This window comes from Aethalodelphis obliquidens, unplaced genomic scaffold (genome assembly GCF_003676395.1).
Source record: "Aethalodelphis obliquidens isolate GAN/ISIS:26980383/991018 unplaced genomic scaffold, ASM367639v1 scaffold22, whole genome shotgun sequence".
Lineage (NCBI taxonomy): Eukaryota > Metazoa > Chordata > Mammalia > Artiodactyla > Delphinidae > Aethalodelphis > Aethalodelphis obliquidens.
The window spans coordinates 3,978,176-4,000,274 of record NW_020837966.1 but is presented as its reverse complement, the minus strand read 5'-3'; the positions used below and the strand labels follow the sequence as shown (position 1 = coordinate 4,000,274).

General features: G+C 37.8%; 1 protein-coding gene across 1 annotated transcript in view; it reads right to left on the bottom strand.

The window, feature by feature from the left end:
- Window positions 1-22,099, bottom strand: part of CACNA2D3 (calcium voltage-gated channel auxiliary subunit alpha2delta 3) — an 899,902-nt gene that overhangs the window by 90,447 nt on the left and 787,356 nt on the right. The window contains exons 35-38 of the mRNA XM_027121113.1: window positions 19,458-19,570; window positions 19,155-19,237; window positions 13,004-14,630; window positions 11,473-11,540 (exon numbers count right to left, since the gene is read on the bottom strand). Coding sequence (XP_026976914.1) covers window positions 14,538-14,630; window positions 19,155-19,237; window positions 19,458-19,570 — 289 coding nt within the window. The 3' untranslated portion in view covers window positions 11,473-11,540; window positions 13,004-14,537. The remainder of the gene's footprint in view (window positions 1-11,472; window positions 11,541-13,003; window positions 14,631-19,154; window positions 19,238-19,457; window positions 19,571-22,099) is intronic.

The window sequence follows — 22,099 nt, the reverse complement described above, 5'->3', positions numbered from 1 at the left end:
CATTCAATCATAAGGATTTTGTGTAATTTATTTAATCAATATTTGACTAAGAGGTATTTAGTTTGTTTCTAAAGTTTCACTATGATAAATAATGCTGCAAAGAACATATACCTACTAAATCTGTGTGCATGTGTGTTTAATAAATGATGAGTAATAGGTATACATTTTTGTGAGCATTCACAGCCTTGCCTTCACCGTGAATTCTAAGGTTTTCGCTGTTTGATTTACTTTGCTTGTGAGGATAATGGATAGAGAAAAGAATTGGAAGAAGAGAAAAGAGCTAAATTAATTTTTTTTTAATCTAACTTCTGTAAAAATTAACCTAAAAAAAAGATAAGTGGCTACTCAAGAGGGAAAGTTGGGAGGAGCTGGCTGAAGAATGGAGACGTTGGTTTTTAGAGAAGATTTGGGTGTGAGCAGCTAAGGTGATGCATAAGACTTTAGAAGATGGATGGCCAAAGAGGATTCATAGTTTTGTTGTGTATTGCATAGTACAGTTTCCCCTTTGCCATCTCCCCAAAAGGCTTCAAAAAAGCAACACACTACAACTCAGAGTTTCTGGAGTTGAGCTTATTTTTCTTTTGGAAGCCTGAATTTGACTGGGGATGAGTAAAAGATGAGAAATCACCCTCTCTGGACCCACCTTTTTTAGTCTGATTTCAGTTTGGTATTGCAAGAAGGGTGAATAAGGGTCTCCTGCTAGCAGAAAATAAAAGTGTATTGTGTGCTCTTTTGATAAAAACTCTTAACATTTTGGGAAAGCAAACATCCATGTGAATTTCTTCCCAGGCATTCTGGTGTGGAGGATGGATTTTATTGACGGGTGGCAAACTCTAAACTAGGGCATCGTTTGTTTCTTGTAGGTCTCGCTCATCCTGGTTTGGGCCAAGATCAAGAAGGAATGTCGAGAACATATTATGGCTTCCATAGTTGATCTGAACCTGGACTGCACTGCCTTACATACTTGGGTTCAACTATTTTTACTTCCTGGGGACAGTCTGGATGGTTTTGGTAAGAAGAACCACATCAAGGCAGCTTTGCAGAGACTTTTCCAAGAATACAATATGGATATATTTTACCTACTGTTCCCACAGTAAGGATGGAGGAGGAGGGCTACGGGGAAAGTCTCTACCTGCTCTTCCAAGAGCTCAGGAACATCTTATCCTGAGCGTGCTGGTGATGAGGAATCCAGCACATGCTCTGAAACAAAGGGAGCCGCAGAGGTATCCTGAGAGAGTTTGCCTTGATTTTTCTGTCATTTCCATCACCTGCTCTCTGGGAAATCCCAACACACCCCAAAAGCCCAATGACACCCACATATCCTCCTGTTTTGGGAAAAGGCCAAGCAAGACAATATGCTACATTTTGCCGCCTACGATGTCTGAGTCATTAGACCTTTTTCTAAAGTAAAACCCAATTAGCAATGTATGCCCCCTTCCAACCTGAAAAAGCTTCATCTCAAGGCTTCCACTTGAGACAAAATGCTTTGGTGCTCCTGGAGCTCTTAGCCAGGACTGTTCTTCCTGAGACTGCTTCTGAGCCTTGCTTGCCACTAAGTGCTTCTTGTAAAATATGGTAAACGTAGGGCCTCAGAAATGCTTTCCTTGGGGGAGGGAAGAAAAAAGTGTTGTGCAAGATAGACAGCTGAGCACACATAATGACTGCCATATGTCAAAGGATTTCAAGCCTTTAAAATGGACTTGGGCAGTACTTTGCTAAGTGTTCCCATAAAACAATGGCTTTTATAGGTTTCTGGGGTCTTAGCAATGGAAAACGGATTCCTGATCTTTCTGTATCTTGTTTAGTTTTACCATTCCTTTGTTTCAAGGACTTCGGGACTATCTCCCTTTGGCACCAAGCAGAATCTGATCTGGATCATCCAGTAATGGTCCGTGAGTTACAAGGAAGCATTTTTCTCATGATATTCCCAATTTTAGTTAGCCTTTAAAATGTAGAGAAAATTGCCCTTTTAAGTAAACCTTAGAGTCCTGGGAGAAAGACTGATGAAAATTCATGAGCAAATGAACCGTTTATCTGGCTTCCCGTGTCTCTTTTCTCCTTCAGTGGGAAAATAAAGTGATTAATTTGACAATAAGGCAAAAATCCTTAGGTAGGGGGAATGTACATAAATTAATAACTTCCTTTGTATCTAATTCTTAATCCTGGAAAATTCCTCATGAAGGCTTCCCCACAATCTAAAATGTCTCAGTTGGCTTCTGTATCTTAGAAAGAAGCAAAGGTTCCTTCAATGGCCCCAAGGAAGAGGTTTAAGGTCTTCAGATCGGGGAAACCGGGCACACGGAGTGCCTCCAAGCTCTCTCCACATACCTCTTTGCACATTGTAAAGTGTTGTTTTCCACCTAACAAAGACTAAGACAGTTTTTGTGTGTGTAAAGGAGAATCGACAAAGTCCTTGTTCTCCTGAAACATATGTCCTGGACTCAGAAACAGAAATCAGAAAGTAGACAGGTCAGATCTCTATCTCCTTTATTAAGTGCTATTAAGGAGATAAATAGAAGGTCGTGTAAAAGGGTGATTCAAGGGTGAAGTGGAGGGGTCAGTGGAGGTACATTCCAGAAGCTCATATTGAACTGACACCTGAAAAGTGAGTTAGCCATGGGAGCAAACTCTAGATAATATTAAAGGATTCAAGGTACCTGAGCCCAGAATGGATCTTTGTGTCTGAGATTTGGAAAATCAGATGCCAATAATGAGAGGTGTCAAAATTATGAGTTTGCATATGGAAGCAAAGGCATAGCACAAAAATACCATTTAAAATTGTCCCCTCTTATAGAGCTCTCTCTGTTTAACATCAGCTCCTGTCCCAACCCAATGGGTCAACATCATTGTTGGTCTGTCTCAAGTTGATTGTGTAATGTAAACACTGGACAACATAAAGCAAATACAAGGCAAATTGACTGCAAAATGAAATTTCAAACTTTGCAAAGGATGCAAAATTTCTTGGAGTCCTGGGAAGTTGAAGAATCAAGTTAGCTATACCCAAAGCCGTGGACCAAGGAGGATTGGGCAGAGTTAAACCAAAAGAGAAAATCAACCATGTTGAGGATGTAATTGGAGCATTAAATGAGAATGATTTGAATATCAAACAGTAAGAGAAATCAGAAAATTTGTAAAACCCTTGAATAATTTTGAAGGAGATAGACACTTTACGACAGTGTTACACAAGTTCAAGAAAAGTTGAATTTTTCTATTATACAATTCCGTCAGAACAACTGAAAAGAAATATTCAATTCATATTATATATTTTCTAAGAGGGTAGAGTTTTAATCTTACCCTCTATTTTGATCTATTTTGTTGAAAATGAAATAAAATAAGCTTCTTTTCATGACTGCTATCTTTGTTTCAAAGCCTCAAGTAACTGTTTTTTTACAGTTTATTTTCAAAATTTAGTCCCTACTTTTGATGGATTTATGTTAAGTAGTATTTTTCCAGCACCAATTATCTTCAGATAATGAAGACCTCCTGTGCACACAGTTAGGAATGTGCTGTCTCTGCATATTAAGATGACAGCTCTGAGTCACTCACCAATGCCCGAGTACCTTGAGTTACTTCTTGAAGAAGGAGATGACTTTCTTAAATATTCATATTCTCCTCTGATCCTTCACCCTGTGTGAGGAGCTGTCTGGGAAAGGAAGAAAGCTGGGTCTAAGATCACTGGCTTCAGCCAAGTGAGTTAATCCGCCATAGTCCAACCAGAAAAGGAAAGCACTTACCCCCAGGGGAGGGATATTTCTGCTTAGCAAGAGCTTTCAGAAACTACATTTAAAATGTCCTTGTCCTTGGAATTTTCAGATGTCTGGATAATATTGTAAAGACTTCCCAGATAGAAGATATACCCCATTCAGGAATGACAAGTATGATACAAGTACTTGAAATTCCTTCCCACACTGCCTTTGAGAATGTCTGTGGACACCTCTTCAGAAACTTCCACAGGCAGAGCCAAGAGCTTAGAACATGATGTCCAAGAGACCTGAGACCATATACAAGTTTCTCTCCTTCCTACTTGTGTGATCTTGGACAAACAGACTTACCAACTCATTTATCTCAGCTATGAAGTTGGGCATAGCAACACTAACCCCCTTATAAGGCAGACGTAAGAATTAAGGTGGGCAGTGCATAGAGTGCTTAGCATTCTGCCTGGTCGGGGTAAGTCCACAATACATGTTCTCTAGTGGTAGTAAAGCAACAATACCTGGAAAGAAGTTACACCTGATAATTCTAAACTCAGTATCACATTTTGAAAAGTGAAGGTATAAAACCCCTGTAAGGATTTTGTGCTCACAGTAGCTTCTTCTCAGCTTATATTGCAGATCATGGAGCACGTTATGTACCAAAGCAATGCATTTCAACTTTATCCCATAGGTTAGAAAAGCCTTGGAAAAGTTTTAATTAATGGTAAAAAAAAAAGAAGAAGAACTAATTATAATAATAAGATTAGCTAACATTTACTGAATGCTTATCATATCCCAGCCACTGTTTATAGCATTTCACAGATAATAATTCATTTAATTCTCACACAACCCTATGAAGCAGGGACTATTATCATTCCCTATTTTACATATGAGAAATTGAGAAACAGAGGTTAAATGGAAGAGCCAGGATTTGAACTAAGAAAGTATGATTTCAGAGACAGTGATTGTAACCATTAGTATCCCATGGGAGTGTCATCATTTTTTTGCATTTAGAAGGGCCAAACTGGAAGGCAAGGACATGGATTTGGCTGTTGAAAGAGTCCAGAAGAGACATGATGAAAACATGATCCAGACTTTGATAGTAGATGATCAGGATTTCAAACACCTGGCTGCAAGCAGAAATGAAACATTACTTGGTGCAGGAGAGGACCTGAGATGGGTGATGAGAAAGAAGATTTAAGAAGTTACTTTCTGCCTTGGTTGACCAGTTGGCTGAAGAGAAAAGACTTACAAAGAAGTAGATCTGGGATAAGAGAAAAGAGGATACAAAGTTCAGTTATGGACAGCACACAAGAGGTCTGAAATTCTTGGAAACATCCACAGAGAAACACGGAAGCATTTTGTAAGCCAGACAGATGCCAGAAATTTAAGAGAAAGCAACATAGTTTACCATTAAAAAAAAATCAAGACAACCCAGAGATTGTGAGAAAATATTTGCAAATTATGTATCTGAGAAGGGATTTGTATCCAGGATATATAAAGTACTGCTACAATTCAACAACAAAAAGAAAAACAGTACAATTTAAAAAATGAGCAAAGGATCTGAATACACATTTCTCCAAAGAAAATATACAAATGGCCAATAAACACATGAAAAGATGCTCAACATCATTAGCCATCAGGCAACAGCAAATCAAAGCCATCATGAGATACTATTTCACATCTACTAGAATGGCTACAATAATAATAAAAAAAGATAATAAGTATTGGCAAGCATATGGAGAAATTGGATTACTCATACAATGCTGGTGGGAATGTAAAATAGTGCAGCCACTTTGAAAAACAGTTTGGCAGTCCCCCAAAATATTAAATGTGGTATTACTGTATGATCTAGCAATTCCACTCATAAGTATCTACCCAAGGAAAATGAAAATATATGCCCACACAAAAGTTAAATACAAATGTGCATAGCAGCACTGTTCATAATAGTCAAAATGCAGAAAAGACCCAAATGTCCATGAACAGATGAATAAATAAATGTGGCCAAAAAAAAATAAATAAATGTGGCCAAGTCACATTTGGAATATTATTCACCAATAAAAAGGAAAGAAGTACTGACACAGGCTATGACATTAATGAACCTCAGGAACTTTATGCTAAGTGAAAGAAGCCAGACACAAAAGATCACATATGATTCCATTTATATGAGATAATCAGAATAGACAAATCTATAGAGACAAAAAGTAGACTAGGGCTTCCCTGGTGGTGCAGTGGTTGACAGTCCGCCTGCTGATGCAGGGGACACAGGTTCGTGCCCCGGTCCGGGAAGATCCCACATGCCGCGGAGCGGCTAGGCCCGTGAGCCATGGCCGCTGAGCCTGCGTGTCTGGAGCCTGTGCTCTGCGACGGGAGAGGCCGCAACAGTGAGAGGCCACGTACCGCAAAAAAAAAAAAAAAAAGTAGACTAGTGGGTGCCTAGGGATGCGGTCAGAAAGAGGAGAAAATGGAAGTGACTGCTAATGAGTCTGGGATTTCCTTTGGGGTGATTTGATTGTAGTGATGATTGCACATCACTGTGAATATACAAAAAACTATTGAATTGTACACTTTAAATGGGTGAATTGTATAGTATGTGAATTATATTTCAATGAAGTCGTTTACAAAAATTAATTGGGTCCAACAATAGAACTAAATACAGCATCTACATCTCTAACTGAATTATGGTGTTTAGACTTAGAAGTTTAATTGACACATCAAGGGCAAATTTTATTTCATCTTTTTTTCCCCCTTTCTCTATTATCACCTACCACCAATGTTTCATTTTCAGCAATGGGTATGCTGAGTTCCACTCTATAGTTTTTCCAAATAAATTCTTTAAAAGATTCATGAATGATATGTAGGATTACAGAAAAAGCTCCAACTTTTGTAAGTTGCTGGCAACCAGAAAGCAAATAAGTCAAATTAATTTTAAACTGGCAACTTCAAATATTTACAAAGTCCGTCTAATTCCCATCGTGTCTGAAAGTGGTGTTCTGAAGGACTTACTGAGTCATGATTGCATAATAGATCCAAGCGTTAGGTTACTGGTAACTGGAAAGGACTCAACTCGAATTAATTCTAAACCCATAATCTTATGAGTTTACAAACAAAGGTTGCACTTTAATTCTGGCGTGTTTAGACATTTTCTTCCAAAGGCCTTGTCCTTTCAAGAATAGCAGCACCTTTCACCTTCCCCACACCAGCTGATTTTCTATCATCAGATCTTAGAATAATTTCATTCTTTCTAAAACCAAAAGCAGTTCTAGTTCCAAACTGCAATTCATTAGGGGAGGTTCCATGGTGTTTGTCAGGCTTTGTGCCACTTGCTTTCACCCAAATGGGTTTCATATGCTTCCATGGGGCAATGGTCTGCATTCACTTAAGATGTCTACCACATGGTTGGGAATTTTTATTTGAGATTTGAAAAGGGAGCAATGAGAGGTTCAGACAAGGCCCTCTCTGCTTGTACTTGTGTCTGTGGGTAGCCTGGATGGGAAGCACAAGAGCTGGTTCTGGTTGTTAGTAAAATTCATTTTGATTGTATAAGATCTATACCATGACTTTGAATAACGAATGATATTAGTGTGTGCTTCCTCTGTGCCAGGAACCATCTTTACACTTGACCTACATGAAAACATTTATTCCCAATAATTATCTTGTAAGGAGGCCTTTTATTTCCCTGTTTAGAGGTGAGAAGATTACATTTCAGACAGGTTAAGAAACTGACTCAAAGCTACCCAGTTTACTATCTTTCTATTCACCCATCAAACCATCTTATATTTTTATGCAGTTTGAAGTACGTTGGTGATATCAATGCACCTCCAGTGAAAAAAATAAGCAAAGTGACACAACTTGACCTGTCTTCTCTGAGGAAAATGGATCCAGGGGTAGGAGGCGGGCAGTGAAGAACGGCACAGAGACCTCTGAGTAGGCTACTTCATTTGTTCTATGAAGAGAGTCTCATGGCTTGTACTAAGGTTAGTGGTAAAGATAAAATATTGTTGAAAGGTTTTGAATATGTTTTGAAGGGATAGTCAGCAGGACTTCCTAGGGGATTGGAAGAGAGGAGTCAAAGGTGGTTCATAAGCATTTGGATTATGCCACTGGGCCATGGTGGTGGGGACAGTGAGGCTGTTTACCAAGATGAGAAAAGAGGGCGTAGCAGGACTGGAGGATAAAATACAGAGATCTATCTGGGGCATATCAAGATTGAGATGCCTTTAATACATCCAAGTGGGATGTAAAATTAAAATAGAACAGTCTATAGGTTAAGCTATACAAATACCTTTCTTTGTCAAGTTTACAGCCAGTACAAAATGACTCAATCACAGAGAGCCTATCGTAAGTAGTAATGTCTGAGAACTACCAACATTAGAGATACGGTATAATTTAGGATAGAATGGTATAAAGTTGTGGACAAAAGAAAAGAGTTAAAATTACCATTAATAGTATTAAAACAGAAGAAAGTAGCGGAGATCAATGCAGCATAAGATGGTAGCTTTGCTGCTACAAAATTGGTTCAAATAGTTGATAGCTTATTATATAGTAATATTATTTCTAAGTAGCTTACTAGTAGTATTATTACCAGAATGAGTATGCAGTATTAACATAATAGTAAAAATAATTAAAATAGTAGTAACTAATAATTATTGAAATCACCATATCTTGTGCAATTAGAAGTATTTCTCATTTAGATACGTCTCATTTAAACCTCAGGACAATACTGTGAGTTGGGTTCTGTGATTAGCTCCATCATGTAGTTGAGAAACTTGAGACTTACAACTACCAGGTACTTAGAGCAAAATTACATAAGGATTAAGTTGTGAAGCTGTGACTCAAACTTATGTTTGACTGTCTGACTTCAAAGATCGCGCCTTATGTAATAGTCATGTATTCCTCTTGGTAGCGTCAGAGTAGTATGCTAAATGCGACATACTGTAGTTACAGCAACACTAAAACTAAAAATAATACTAATGAAACCTAAAATGATATACGATACTCATATAAAACTACAAATTACAAATATTAGGACTCTCATGATATGTGTGGTCTTTTCAGAATTCTGTTTTACTACTGTGCTAAACGAAAATGCATTATGGTATATCAATTCTGTGAATACTTAAAATTTAAGTGTCAGACTGGTTGTGTACTTCTGCTAAAATTATAGATATCACACACTAGTTATTGTAGTGGCAGAACTGCTTCCAAGTTGGAAGCTAGTGTGACATGGCTTAGCAATAATATCCTAACAAAGCTAAAATTATAGGACTCTCATGTGGAGTAGCGCAGCAAAGGGATTACTTTCAATATCAGAGCTGGCATAGAACCCAAGCGATTCCTAAGTGTGCTGGGCAAATTGCAAGCTTTTAGTGATGTGAAATGACGAAGTCACAGACCATGGTCCTGCCTTTGAGGAGCAGTGACGCTTCTTTAACTATTTTACTGAAAACTTGCAGTCGCAATGGTGGTTTTCTAGGCATAGGATATAGTACTGTATAGACCACTGGGCTCCCTATTAGCACTTTTGCTGTTTCGACTAAAACTGCAGGCTGCACTAGCACAGCAGGTGTATTGTTCTCATAACTAGAAGCAAGGTAGGACTACAGACAAGGGAGGGCAGCGTTATTGTTAGAAAAAGTACAATATGTAGAGCGTAATTGTGTTATTGCGACTGAAATCATAGTAGAGTGGTCATTGGTGCACCATACTGTGGAATAATAATATTGCCAAATTTTCTGTTAAGACAGTACATGGGATAATACAGTAGCAATGCTGGTGCCAGCATTACTGACAGTGTAATTGACAAGTAACGTTGACAAGGTGGCAAAGTAAATAGGGCTTTGTCCATCACTGCCTGTGCGACTTGGTCAAGTCCTGTAATCTCTGAACCTCACACCTGTCGTCTCCAACATGCCCCTTCTCACGGCTTGTGTGCACTCTTACTGTGAGGATTATGTGACATAATTTTTGTGAAGTGCTTTTCACAGTCAGCACTCAATAAATGCTCCCCTCTCTACCCCAAGTTTATTGCTATAGCTTGGAGAGTATGTGGTAGCATAATGCAATAGCACATTCAAGGACAATACAGAGTTACTGATAAATATAAGAAGAGTAGGACTATAATTTAGGACTCTTCTTGATGCTACAGTTAGTAGTGCATATCATGTTGCTGTGACAGTAACTTACTGCAAAGGTGCCACTCAAATATTTCTCTCTAATCACTGGTTTACTGTTAGCCATTAAGAGCCAGGGTAATTACAATATGGTGTCATTTGGTATAGGATTTTTGTTAACAAGATTCTTGGTAGCCTAACATCATGGGATATAGCAGTATGACACACAATATTATAGTTTAGGGCCACACAGTACAGCATAGGCTGAGGGAAGTAACTGCTTTAAGGCAGCCAATGCTGGCAGCAGCAATGTGATTTTATGTTTCACTTTATTACATGTAATTGTGGGAACAGAAATGATAATATACTGTGCTGAACTACATTATGTCAGCCTACACCCTCACCTTACAATTCGAGTAGCAGTAATGCTAGCACTCTGTAGTGAGTTATGCTTTTTATTTATGTTTGTAGTTACATACATATAAAGGCGTTAGATTATACTAGGGTACTTACAGTGTCTCAAACAGTACTAGTTTGTGTGATGTTAAAGTAAAAATCGTGTGGTCATATTTGTACTGTAGAAGCTCCCATACTGATAGTGCTGACACAATTCTAGCATGCGTGCCTGTAAGTTGCAAGGATATTCCTAATTTATCACGTAATGAGAGCCTTAAAAATTGTCAGCTGCAATCTTCTAAATCAAGGGGTTGACCAGTATGGCCCACGTGTCAAATCTGGCCCACTGCCTACAGTTTTCAGGCTAAGAGTGGGGTTTACATTTTTAAATACCATTCAAATAAAGTGAATAAAGCTCTAAATAATATTTTGCAACATGTGAAAATATATGAAATTCAAATTTCAGTGTGCTTAAAGAAAGTTTTAATGGAACACAGGGGTTCTTGTGCTACGGTGGCAGAATTCAATAGTTGCAACAGAGATAGACGACATGGCCCACAATGTCTGAAATATTCACTCTGGCCCTTTATAGAAAAAGCTTGCTGACTCCTGGTTTAAACCATCCTGCATTACCTATAATGTGCATGTGAGTATGAAGGACTGTATTTTGAATATACTACAGATATAGCCACAGTGTCATATTATTCTGTTTATAACCATATTTTACAAAAATATCACTATAATCTACTATTGTATATTGCCTTCAGTGTGCCCAAATGCTGCTGAATTAGAGTACCCTAAACTAGAAAGTATTGCCATCCTGACTTCCTACCTATCCAAGGGGACTGGGGTCTGCTGCCATGTGGGACTATAGTACATTGTACTGATACATATGCATATGGTATATAGTATTGTAATGGTTAAGGGGGAAAGGTGTGGCATAAGGCCCTGCCTCTTACTGGCTCTAGCAATTTGGGTAACTTTCTTATTGAGCCTCAGTTTCCTCATCAGTGAAATGGGAATAACAGCAGATGTAGGAAATGATGACGGAAAGTTCTCTGCGTAGTAACTTGTAAATAGGTTTTGATAAATGGTATTGTGGGGGTGGTTTATTTATTCCTTCAGCAAACACTTCCTGGGTGTCACTGAAGTTGAGGAGCAATTCTCAGCATCGGGAATCCAGAATTGAACAAGACAGTTGAGCTCCCTCCTACAGGTGTGGGGAGGGGAGACTGAGAGTGAACGGGAAAACGCCAGCGCCCCATGAGTACCTTGCTCTGAAGCAAACAGCAGGCAGTGACCGAGGATTCCCAGGTGTTCAGTGGAAGACTGCTGAGGCCTGGAGGACAAGAAGGACCCCATCATCTGAGTATATGATATACCTGGATTGCTACTGAATTGAATCTGTATTTTAGTATCTTACACTATGTAAAGAATTCCTAGCATTGGTGGAGCAAACGTGCACAATTTAGATGCCACGTGGTGATCCAGGTCTGTGGCATCTATTTGTAAAAACAAAACTTATTGATTGTTAAAGGATTAGAGCAGGGTTTCTCAACTTTAGCTCTATTGAAATGCTTGGCTAAATAATTCTTTGTTGTGTGGTCTGTCCCAGGATTTGGAGATGTTTAACAGCATCCCTGGCCTCTACCCACTAGATGCCAGTAGCACCTCCTCTTGTCTCAAATTGTGACAACCAAAAAATGTTTCCAGATATTGCTGAATGTTCCCGAGTGGGCAAAGTTGCCCAGGATTTGTAATCACTGGATTAGGGGAAATGATGCCTGCAAAGTCCCCAGCAGGAATTACAGCTGCTACAAGCTGGATATATAAGACAAAGTCACATGAGTAGAAATACCCCCAACAGGCTCCCCAGCATATATGTGCCAATTAGGGGCATCTTCACAAAGCTCCCAAATTGCAGACACTGCAAATGGCCCTCAAGGGTCTGCTAAGTTATTACGACCTCTAATATTGACAGTAATAAAACTGTGCTCTTCTGCCGATGATTTTAATATACTAAACTATACAGTCTCTTATAACAAGAGAAGTATTATCCCCTGTAGTGCTGTACTGCTCATAATTTGAATAATAATGCTACATTTCCTTATTTTAAAACCACTTCAGACATTAAATAGTAGTTTTTACCACTGCCATTACGATCTTATTTTAGTGTCCTATGTCACCTTAATCTAATGACTGTATAGTATATGGAGTTGCCCTGTTGTTAATTTTAGGACAGATAAAGGTATCACACCATTATTCTTGTCTATGCTGTGTTTTATTAATCTACCTTCAATAAATATTGCAATTGTTCTATATTTTTATGAATTTTCACATATATGAAAGCTTTCTACATTTTAGGAAGAATATTGCTAGATTGTTACACTATGATTAGCTCTAGGTGCCTTCTGAATCCGTTACCAACTATATTAAATGTCAAAGCTTATAATTTTAATAACTAATTGTGCCATATAATGCTATGTTAAACTGTATCACTTTATAGTTTATCTTAATTATAAGCAGCAAACCAAACATTTTAATAAAATGTTCTGTGATAGGATACCTTTGGATAGGATTGGCATCAATCATTAATACTGCAAATAGAAGTCTTCAAAAATTAGCATGGCAGGATAATAGAGAATATGGTATTACTCCTTGCTCTCTGCAGTAACGCAGATACTCCCACATGGCACTATACCACAGGGGTATGTATACACAGTCACCCCCTATGTAGTAGTAGATACTATGTATCTAGTAGATACTATGTAGTAGTAGATACTACTACTATCTCTTGCTTACTTGCTTAAATGTTTATTGAGGGTCTGCTCTGAGCTGGACACTCTACTCTTCTCTCCTTGGAGATGAGAATATAGCAGTGAGAAAATTAAAAAGCAGCAAACAAAATCCTTGCCTTCTTGGTGTTTATATTCACCTGGGGAGAGACAAACAATAAACAAATCCAATGGTGATAACTGCTATGGTGGAATATCAAGCAGGGAAGAGAGAAGGGTGGAGGGGTGTGGAAGTTACAACTGTAAACAAGGAGGTCAGGGTGGACTGCCAAAGAAGGAAGGACTTGAAGCAGGTAAGGGAGGAAGGCATGCAGATATCTGGGGGAAAGAGTATCTCACAAAGAAGGAATAGCAAGTGAAAAGGCCCTGAGGCAGGTGCTCACTTAGCATGCTTGAGGAGCAGGAAGACCTTGTGGGTTGGAGGAATAGTAATTTAAAGATGTATAACAATGTAGTATTGTTATTCCTATAAATGCTGGAATCATTTTAGGATAAAGTAGTATTACATCAGTTTTTCTAAAATATCAACAGGATAATGTGGCTTTTTAAAAAAGAGTTTAAGTTGATTTTTCCACATGACTTTTAGATGTTTGTCCTCTAAAGAAAGGCATTCTCGTTTCTACCTAGGCATAGAAATTATTCCACTTGGAATGGTTATTTGGTAATCATGATCCAATGGACACTGTTTTCTTTGGTTCAGAAATTTAGAAATGCTTACAGGTCTGGGTAGTTTCATATTCTGTTATATATAAGACCAAATTTCATCTCTTGTTTATGGGGAAAGCCAGAAGTCATATTCTCAAGCAATAAGGTTGAGAGTCATTTGTAGTCATTGTTCTTTTCCTCCTTCAAGTCTTCTCAGAACGAATTCCTAGGATTTATGACTATTTCTGTTCCCAAATAGTTCAACACTTTAATATTATGGAAGCTTGTGTTCTCGTCCAAATTATGATTTCTACTGAAGTTTTGTTCAACAAAAGTCAGAGCTCTGTGTAATAAATTCTTCTGATGTAGATGATATTTTGATTTACTTCTGTAAATATTTTTATAACTGAGAGTGGAGCATCTAAACAGTTGTTAAATACTTGTCTAGAATCTGCTGTAGAGTAAAGTCTCTGCCAACAACCATCCTTTCTTGCTGTCTGGAATGGGTGACTTTTTCATGTACTTTCCATTCTGTATTCTCAGCAGTAAAATGATAATAAAACCCAAACCAGGAGATTATGATTTTAATATACTTTATTTAAAAAGTACACAGTTTTAAATTGGTTTCAATGGGTTTCAAGCAGAAGGGACGCTGCCCACTTGCAGTCCCGTTTCTGATGAAGGATAATAATAATGTAGCAAACTCACATTTGCATGACTGGCAAAGTAAAAAGATAACTTTTTTGTCAACATATCTCTAAGAGTTTATATCACGCACAGCTTAATATCATGAGATGCTGATGGTTGGACTACATTTCATGTCTCCTGTGTTGCACCATATTTTGGCTCACAGTTTATCCATACTTTAGCATGCCAAGAGAACATCTCCATCAGTGTCACCTTGAGAAGAGCATCAAAAGCAGAGGGAGCAGGATAAGGACCATCTTGGCCTGGAGATTCGGCGCACCCCCACACTCCCTCGCATTCTCCTACAGGGAAAGGCAGGGTTGGTTAGAGCCGAGGTGGATCCCAAGATGCCTTAAACTTCCCAGGGTATGTGGAGTCCCCATATCCCTCCCTGCTCTCCAGTGTACGAACAAAATCATTTGGAACCTAGATAATGGCAGGAAATGGACTTGTCTACATTTCATCACGTTAGTAATGAGAATCTCTGATTTCACTTGTCAATGCATAAAGTATTCAAAATGACTCTTTGTATCCTATTATGCAGAACATTCAAGAGGCAAAGGGCTGTTGGTAGAGAAGTCTCTTGTGATTATTTTATAAAAGCAAAATACTGACCTTCTTAGTAAAAGATCACATCTCAGGGGGCTGATCATTTCAGATACTTGGCTATGGAAGGTTTTGTGTGTGCCTTCCTTTTAATTTGGGGGAAGGGAGGCTCTGTTTTACAAAACTCAAATCATATTATTTATTCCTTTCTGCACCATGATTTTTATCTACTAATTGATGGAAATTTCTCTATCTCCATTATTCTAGGTCTATTTTATTCAGTTCTTTTTTTTCTTATTGATGGTCATTCATCTTCTCATCTGTTCTCTACTGCTACAAAGAGCGCTGAATATAGGTCCTTACCAAACAATGATACTTGCTCCTGCCCTGGCCTTAGGTAAAGATGCCCAGGAGTGAGGGTGCAGAGCTAAAGGGTATTTTTGCTTTTGATGGCCATTGTTAGATATTTCATTGGTACCTGTATTTTCTGATCACCCAGTAAATTGTATCTTTCATGTCCTCGGTTTATTTTTATATGCAGTTGTTTGACTTATCAATTTAAAGAGCTCTTTATGCTTTGATTTATAAATATTTTTTCAAGTTCTATAAATTGGATACTGACTTAGTTATGTTTTTCCATCAAAAAGTTATAATTTTTATATAGTTAAATAAATCTGTTTTTCTTCTATAACTCTTTGGTCTTGGATAAGAAGGTCCCTCCAATCCCTAGAATTTCTTTTTTATTTATTTATTTTTAAAATTTTATTGAAGTATAATTGATTTACAATGTTGTGTAAATTTCTGTTGTACAGCAAAATGATTGAGATACATATATATTATATATAATATATAGTATATATAATATATATAATATATTATATATATAATATATATATATATATTTTTCCATTTTCTTTTCCTTTATGGTTCATCTCAGGATATTGAATATAGTTCCCTGTGCTATACAGTAGGACCTTGTTATTTATCCATTCTAGACATAATACTTTGCATCTGTTAATCCGAAACTCCCAATCCTTCCCCCACACCCTTAGCAACCACAAGTCTGTTCTCTATATCTGTGAGTCTGTTTCCATTTCATAGATATGTTCATTTGTGTCGTATTTTAGATTCCTTATACTTGATAGATTCCACATATAAATGATATCATATGGTATTTGTCTTTCTGTTTCTGATTTACTTTGCTTAGTATGATAATCTCTGGGTTCATCCATGTTGCTGCAAATGGCATTATTTCATTTTTTATGGCTGAGTAATATTCCATTATATATATACACCACATCGCCTTTATCCATTCATCTGCTGATGGACATTTAGGTTGTTTCTATGTCTAGGCTATTGTAAATAGTGCTGCTATGAACATAGGGTTGCATGTATCTTTCTAAATTATAGTTTTACCTGGATACATGCCCAGGAGTGAGATTGCTGGATCATATGGCAACTCTATTTTTACTTTTATCAGGAACCTCCATACTGTTTTCCATAGTGGCTGCACCAATTTACATTCCCACCAACAGTGTAGGAGGGTTCCCTTTTCTCCACACCCCCTCCAGCATTTGTTATTCGTAGACTTTTTGATGGTGGCCATTCTGACTGGTGTGAGGTGGTAGCTCATTGTAGCTTTGATTTGCATTTCTCTAATAATTAGTGATGATGAGCATCTTTTCATGTGCCTATTGGCCCGTCTGTATTTCTTCTTTGGAGAAATGTCTGTTTAGGTTTTCTGCTCATTTTTCAATTGGGCTGTTTGATTTTTGTTATTGAGTTGTACGAGTTGTTTGTATATTTTGAAAATTAAGCCCTTTCAGTTGCATCATTTGCAAATATCTTCTCCCAACCTGTAGGATGCCCTTTTGTTTTGTTTATGGTTTCCTTTGCTGTATAAAAGCTTATAAGTTTGATTAGGTCCCATTTTTTTCAAACATCTTTATTGGCGTATAATTGCTTTACCATCGTGTTTTAGTTTCTGCTGTATAACAAAGTGAATCAGCTCTATGTATACATGTATCCCCATATCCCCTCCCTCTTGTGTTTCCCTCCCACCCTCCTTATCCCACCCCTCTTGGTGGTCACAAAGCACCGAGCTGATCTCCCCGTGATATGCGGCTGCTTCCCACTAGTTATTTATTTTACATTTGGTAGTGTATATGTGTCCATGCCACTCTCTCACTTCTTCCCAGCTTACCCTCCCCCCTCCCCATGTCCTCAAGTCCATTCTCTATGTCTGTGTCTTTATTCCTCTCCTGCCCCTAGGTTCTTCAGAACCTTTTTTCTTTTTTTTTAGATTCCATATATATGTGTTAGCATATAGTATTTGTTCATCTTGCTTTTATTTCTATTGCCTTGGGAGACTGACCTAAGAAAACACTGGGACAATTTATGTCAGAGAATGTCTTGCCTATGTTCTCTTCTAGGAGTTTTATGGTGTCATGTCGTGTATTTAAGTCTTTAAGGTATTTTGAATTTATTTTTGTGTATGGTGTGAGGGTGTGTTCTAAATTCATTGATTTGCATGTGACTGTCCAGCTTTCCCAACACCATTTGCTGAAGAGACTCTCTTTTCCCCATTGTATATTCTTGCCTCCTTTCTTGAAGATTAATTGACCATAGGTGTGTGGATTTATTTCTCGGCTCTCTATTCTGTTCCACTGATCCATATGTCTTTTTCTGTGCCAGTACCATGCTGTTTTGATTACTGTAGCCTTGTAGTATTGTCTGAAGCCTGAGAGGGTTATGCCTCCTGCTTTGTTCTTTTTTCTCAGAATGGCTTTGGCGATTCTGGGTCTTTTATGTTTCCATATAAGTTTTAGGATTATTTGTTCTAGTTCTGTGAAAAATGTCATGGGTAATTTGATAGGGATCACATGAAATCTGTAGATTGCTTTGGGTAGTACGGCCATTTTAACAACTTTAATTCTTCCAATCCAAGAGCATGAATCCAATCCCTAGAATTTCTTATGAGACCATCATTTACCATGCAAGTCCATTCTATACTCTCTCCTTTGAATTGAACCTTTGTCATACATAAGAATTACTATTCTGTTCCACTGACCTCATCTCAGTGGGTCTAGAAACTTAAAGAAAAAAAATACTGATTTTTTTTTTAGTGTTTATCATGTATCTACTTACCAAAGCAAATTATCTTATTAACTTGAAAAGATTTTTACTCTAGTGACTTTAGTGCTATGTATGCAGTTCTGGTTTTAATTGAAGTGGTATTATTGCTTTTGGACTATTGTTCACATTTCTATTTTACATAGAGCTTTTATTAGAGGTGATCACTGAATTTTATCAAAGCCCTTTTCAACTTACGTTGTTATTGAACTCTCCCTCGAATATAGAAGGAAACATTCTCAATAAATTCCAAATTCTTTTTAGTACTATACTGACTTTAAAGTATTTTCTAGGACTTGGATAGTTTAAATAACATTAAAATTATTTGCTATTTACAGGTGAGATTAACACTCAGCTGGCTCTGGTGGCATTTTAAAAAATGAATATCTTCCCAGTCTCCCTAGAGTAATTGGTCTAGGCAAGTTTTCTATTTTTCAAGGTGGGGGATGGACTTAATTTTTAAACTGTAACTTTTCTTGCCATATTTAATTGTTTTTGCCTACAACATTGAAGGACATAATTCACCTACATCGGTGATAAGTTTACCTTTCTTAGTACTAGGTTTAATTTTTCTCTGATCATCACTTTTGGTGTAAATGTAGTGCCTTTAGAGTTGTGACTTCGTGTGGTTAGGGGAGTTTAAAGGCTTATCATTCCACATTTATATATTGTGACTCTTGATCTGACATTAGTATTGCCACTTTTGCTTTACGTGAATTTCTTATAAAAAAAAGGCTGTCTAAAAGTAAGCAGGAAAAAAAATATATATATATATATATTTTTTTTTTAGTAAGCAGGAAAATAATTTTAACTACAATTTGAAAGAAGTAAAACAAGATGGTAAGAGCCACTTTATGTGTAATAGTGGAAAGTGGTAAAATTATAGCACATTTGTAGTAGCGAAGATAGTAAAGAGGCTTTTAAAAAATATACATGGATATAATAAGATAAGACTATTAAGCACAGACTAAATAAGAAGGCATTGAGAGGCTGAAAGTAGAGTACCATTAGCCTTCCTGTATATTCTTTGGTTTGCCTGAAAGGGACTGCTTTCTCAAGAGTAAACTTTTGAGCTATAGTTCTTTGACTACTGTGAGATTCTCATGGCGAATCTGATGGGAAAAGAGTAGGAAGGGTTCTCAGATTACCTCAGGATGGAAGCCATGACAAGATTCCGGACGCCTTCTGATCTTCTGAGCCTTTAAACGTTCACACTTAAGGGATTCGTTATGTTGACTGTTGTTAAGGCATATTTCCAAGATGCTCCTTTTCCTCACTCTGAATTTCAGAGCTCAAAACTTGGCACTAAACTCCCTTAACAACTTCTCTCTCTCTAATAGTGGAAAGGATATCATCTCCTCCTCTCTAAGATTTCTCCCCTAGGTTTCCTTACTGTTGATCCCCCTTACCAGCTTCATCAGTAGTGGCTGGACCTACACACAAAAGGATATACCTGATTTCAATGGGTGCCATGGTGATGGGGGCCACAGACTCACAGAGGCAGCTACTGTCCACCACCACCATGAACAGATTGCTGCTTGGGATTTGCTGGATGACAAAGGACCTGTTGGAACAAGAGGCAGAGAGACAGTGAGTGGTCACTTACCATCCCTCAACTTAATAGCCATGAGGAAAACTTTCCCTGGGGTGGGGGAACTACTGTAATATTTTGGAAAACAAGTTTCAGAGACTGCTTTACTAGTCAAGTTGCCTCCTTCCCCAAGGCTCTTCACTTTCAAATACGAAGTTTCACTAAGAAGACAGTACATCTATGTCCATATATAGCTCATAAAACTCACCTTGGAAAGACAGGACTTTTACGTGTACGAAACAGGAGAGTCAGAGTTGGCTAAATCACCTCAGTTTCCAAGGTCTAAGAGGTTAAGCTTTTCCAAGACTCATTTTCTTCTCCCAGGGCCTAAACATCACCCCAAGTTGCATCTGATGTTCTTTGAGGTATATTTTTCCTTCTCCCTCCAACAAGGATAGACTGAAGCTATGTCATATTAATGATAAAATATGAAGTGAACTTCCTAGACCTTACCCTGAACCACTTTGCACAATGTCTGCCCATAATAGAGGTATTTTTTGGATGAAATTAATGCTAGTTGTTTAAGGAGATCCATCCTTCTCAGAGACCAAGTTAAGCTGTACTAAGGCCATATGGCCCTTCTGACATTCTGGGTTTATCTGTACAGCTAGTCCAACATAAGTAAGCCTAACGACACCTCTTTCTCACCTTACCCAATACAATGAAATGACAAAGTAATATCACCATAAAAGTACTCCTTGAACCAGAAATACCAGTGACTCTTTGGAGGAACAAATTAGAGAACAAATCCCATATTCTTCTAGAGCCGACAGATTAGCTTAATATTTAGCCCCAGCCCCAGAATCCCTGTCACATAAATTTTTCATGATATTTTACCAAATTCAGTTTAGTCAGATGAACTAGACTATAACATTAAAAAACGGTCAATTTCTCTGTAAGTTATCTTCATCTTTCTCTCAAAAAATTTGTTCTGTTCTCTAGAGTGTATCTAGTATAAAAAGATATGACATGAATTTTCATGATCTTAGTATACAAACTGATAGAAATACCAAAATGGTATGATGAATGCATGACTTGCTTAAAATATAGAGCAAAAACTCTTCAGACCTAAGCAATAACAGAATATAAGTTATTTTCAAACGCAGGGAAATGCAACACATTCCAAAGAGCAGAAAGCATCAATTACATGTTCTTCTTTTACATTCGGCTAAAATTAGAAATTAATAGCAAAAAGATATAAGCAGTGGAAATTAAAGGTTAAAAACACATCCAATTAATCCTTGAGAATTTGAGAGCAGCCCAGACTCAAATCTGTGCAGATTTGAGTCTGGGCTGCTTAAATATTTTTACTGGGAAAAAATGTTGCAAATAAATGAACTGTGTTTTTGAATCAAGAAACTGGAAAAATAAGAACATAAACCTGCACCTGTGCCCTATACTCATTCTCCCCTGTGGTACACTGTGCTGAGAATTGATGCCCCTCTCTGAAGCCCAGCCCTCAGGCTTCTGCAAGGATGTGACTGATGGAAGAGGAGAGAGGTGATCATTGTACAAATAGTTTCTCTTGTCTACTAGCCATTTTCTTCAGCTTACACAAAACTCTCCCTTAACTTTACCTTCACCTACCACCGTCCTCATTTATAGTACAACTTCCCCGTCCTCATTTATAGTACAACTCCTAAAAAGAATTATACACAATCCCTCTCTCTCTCCTCTCTCTCTTCCTCTCTCTCTACTTCCTCACTTCTCTCCTTTCACAAATCTACTCCAATAAGGCTGTAGTCCTTACCACACCCTTGGATTGGTTCTTGTCAAGGACACCAATGACCGCACTGCCTTTCTTCTCAATCTCCTTTGCCTCCACTTCCTCCTTCCCTGCTCACTGTCTGTCCCTCACAACAAACTGTGGTTTCCATGGGAGGAAGGCCACATGCGTCTGCCCCTGGTTATCTTTTATCCGCAGCAGCCAGAGTTATGCCTGGGACAGAGCAGATGCTCAGTAAACATTCACTGAATCAATGACAGAATGAACTTATAAAGATAAAAGCAGAAGAATAAGATGCAGATGAAAACGTGAAGATAACTAAAAGAATCAAACTCTGGCTTAAAAGAACAAGGACATAAGTCCACTTATGGCACTCCTGATCAAGAAAAAGAAGTCACAAAGTTACATTAAAACCGAAAATATACAGGGGCATTTTAAACATTTTAAGTGAGTATTACGTATATCATTACAAACAATTTGAAAACTTAGATCAAACACACTTTGGGGGATAAAGTATAAATTATCAACATTTGGCCAAGCTATAAAAAACACCAGCAAACCAACTGCATGAAAAAAACCTGAAATGCACATTGAGAATCTAACCCCAAGTGAATACTACCAAGTCACCCAAAGAACAGATACCACTGTGTTCATAGAAAATCCGTGTGAACCCACTGACCAACTGTTAGAACCAAGAAACGAACTAAGCAAGCTGCCCAGTTACATAATCAGCATATAAAACCACAGCCTTTCCCTGACACTGGCAATAACCAATG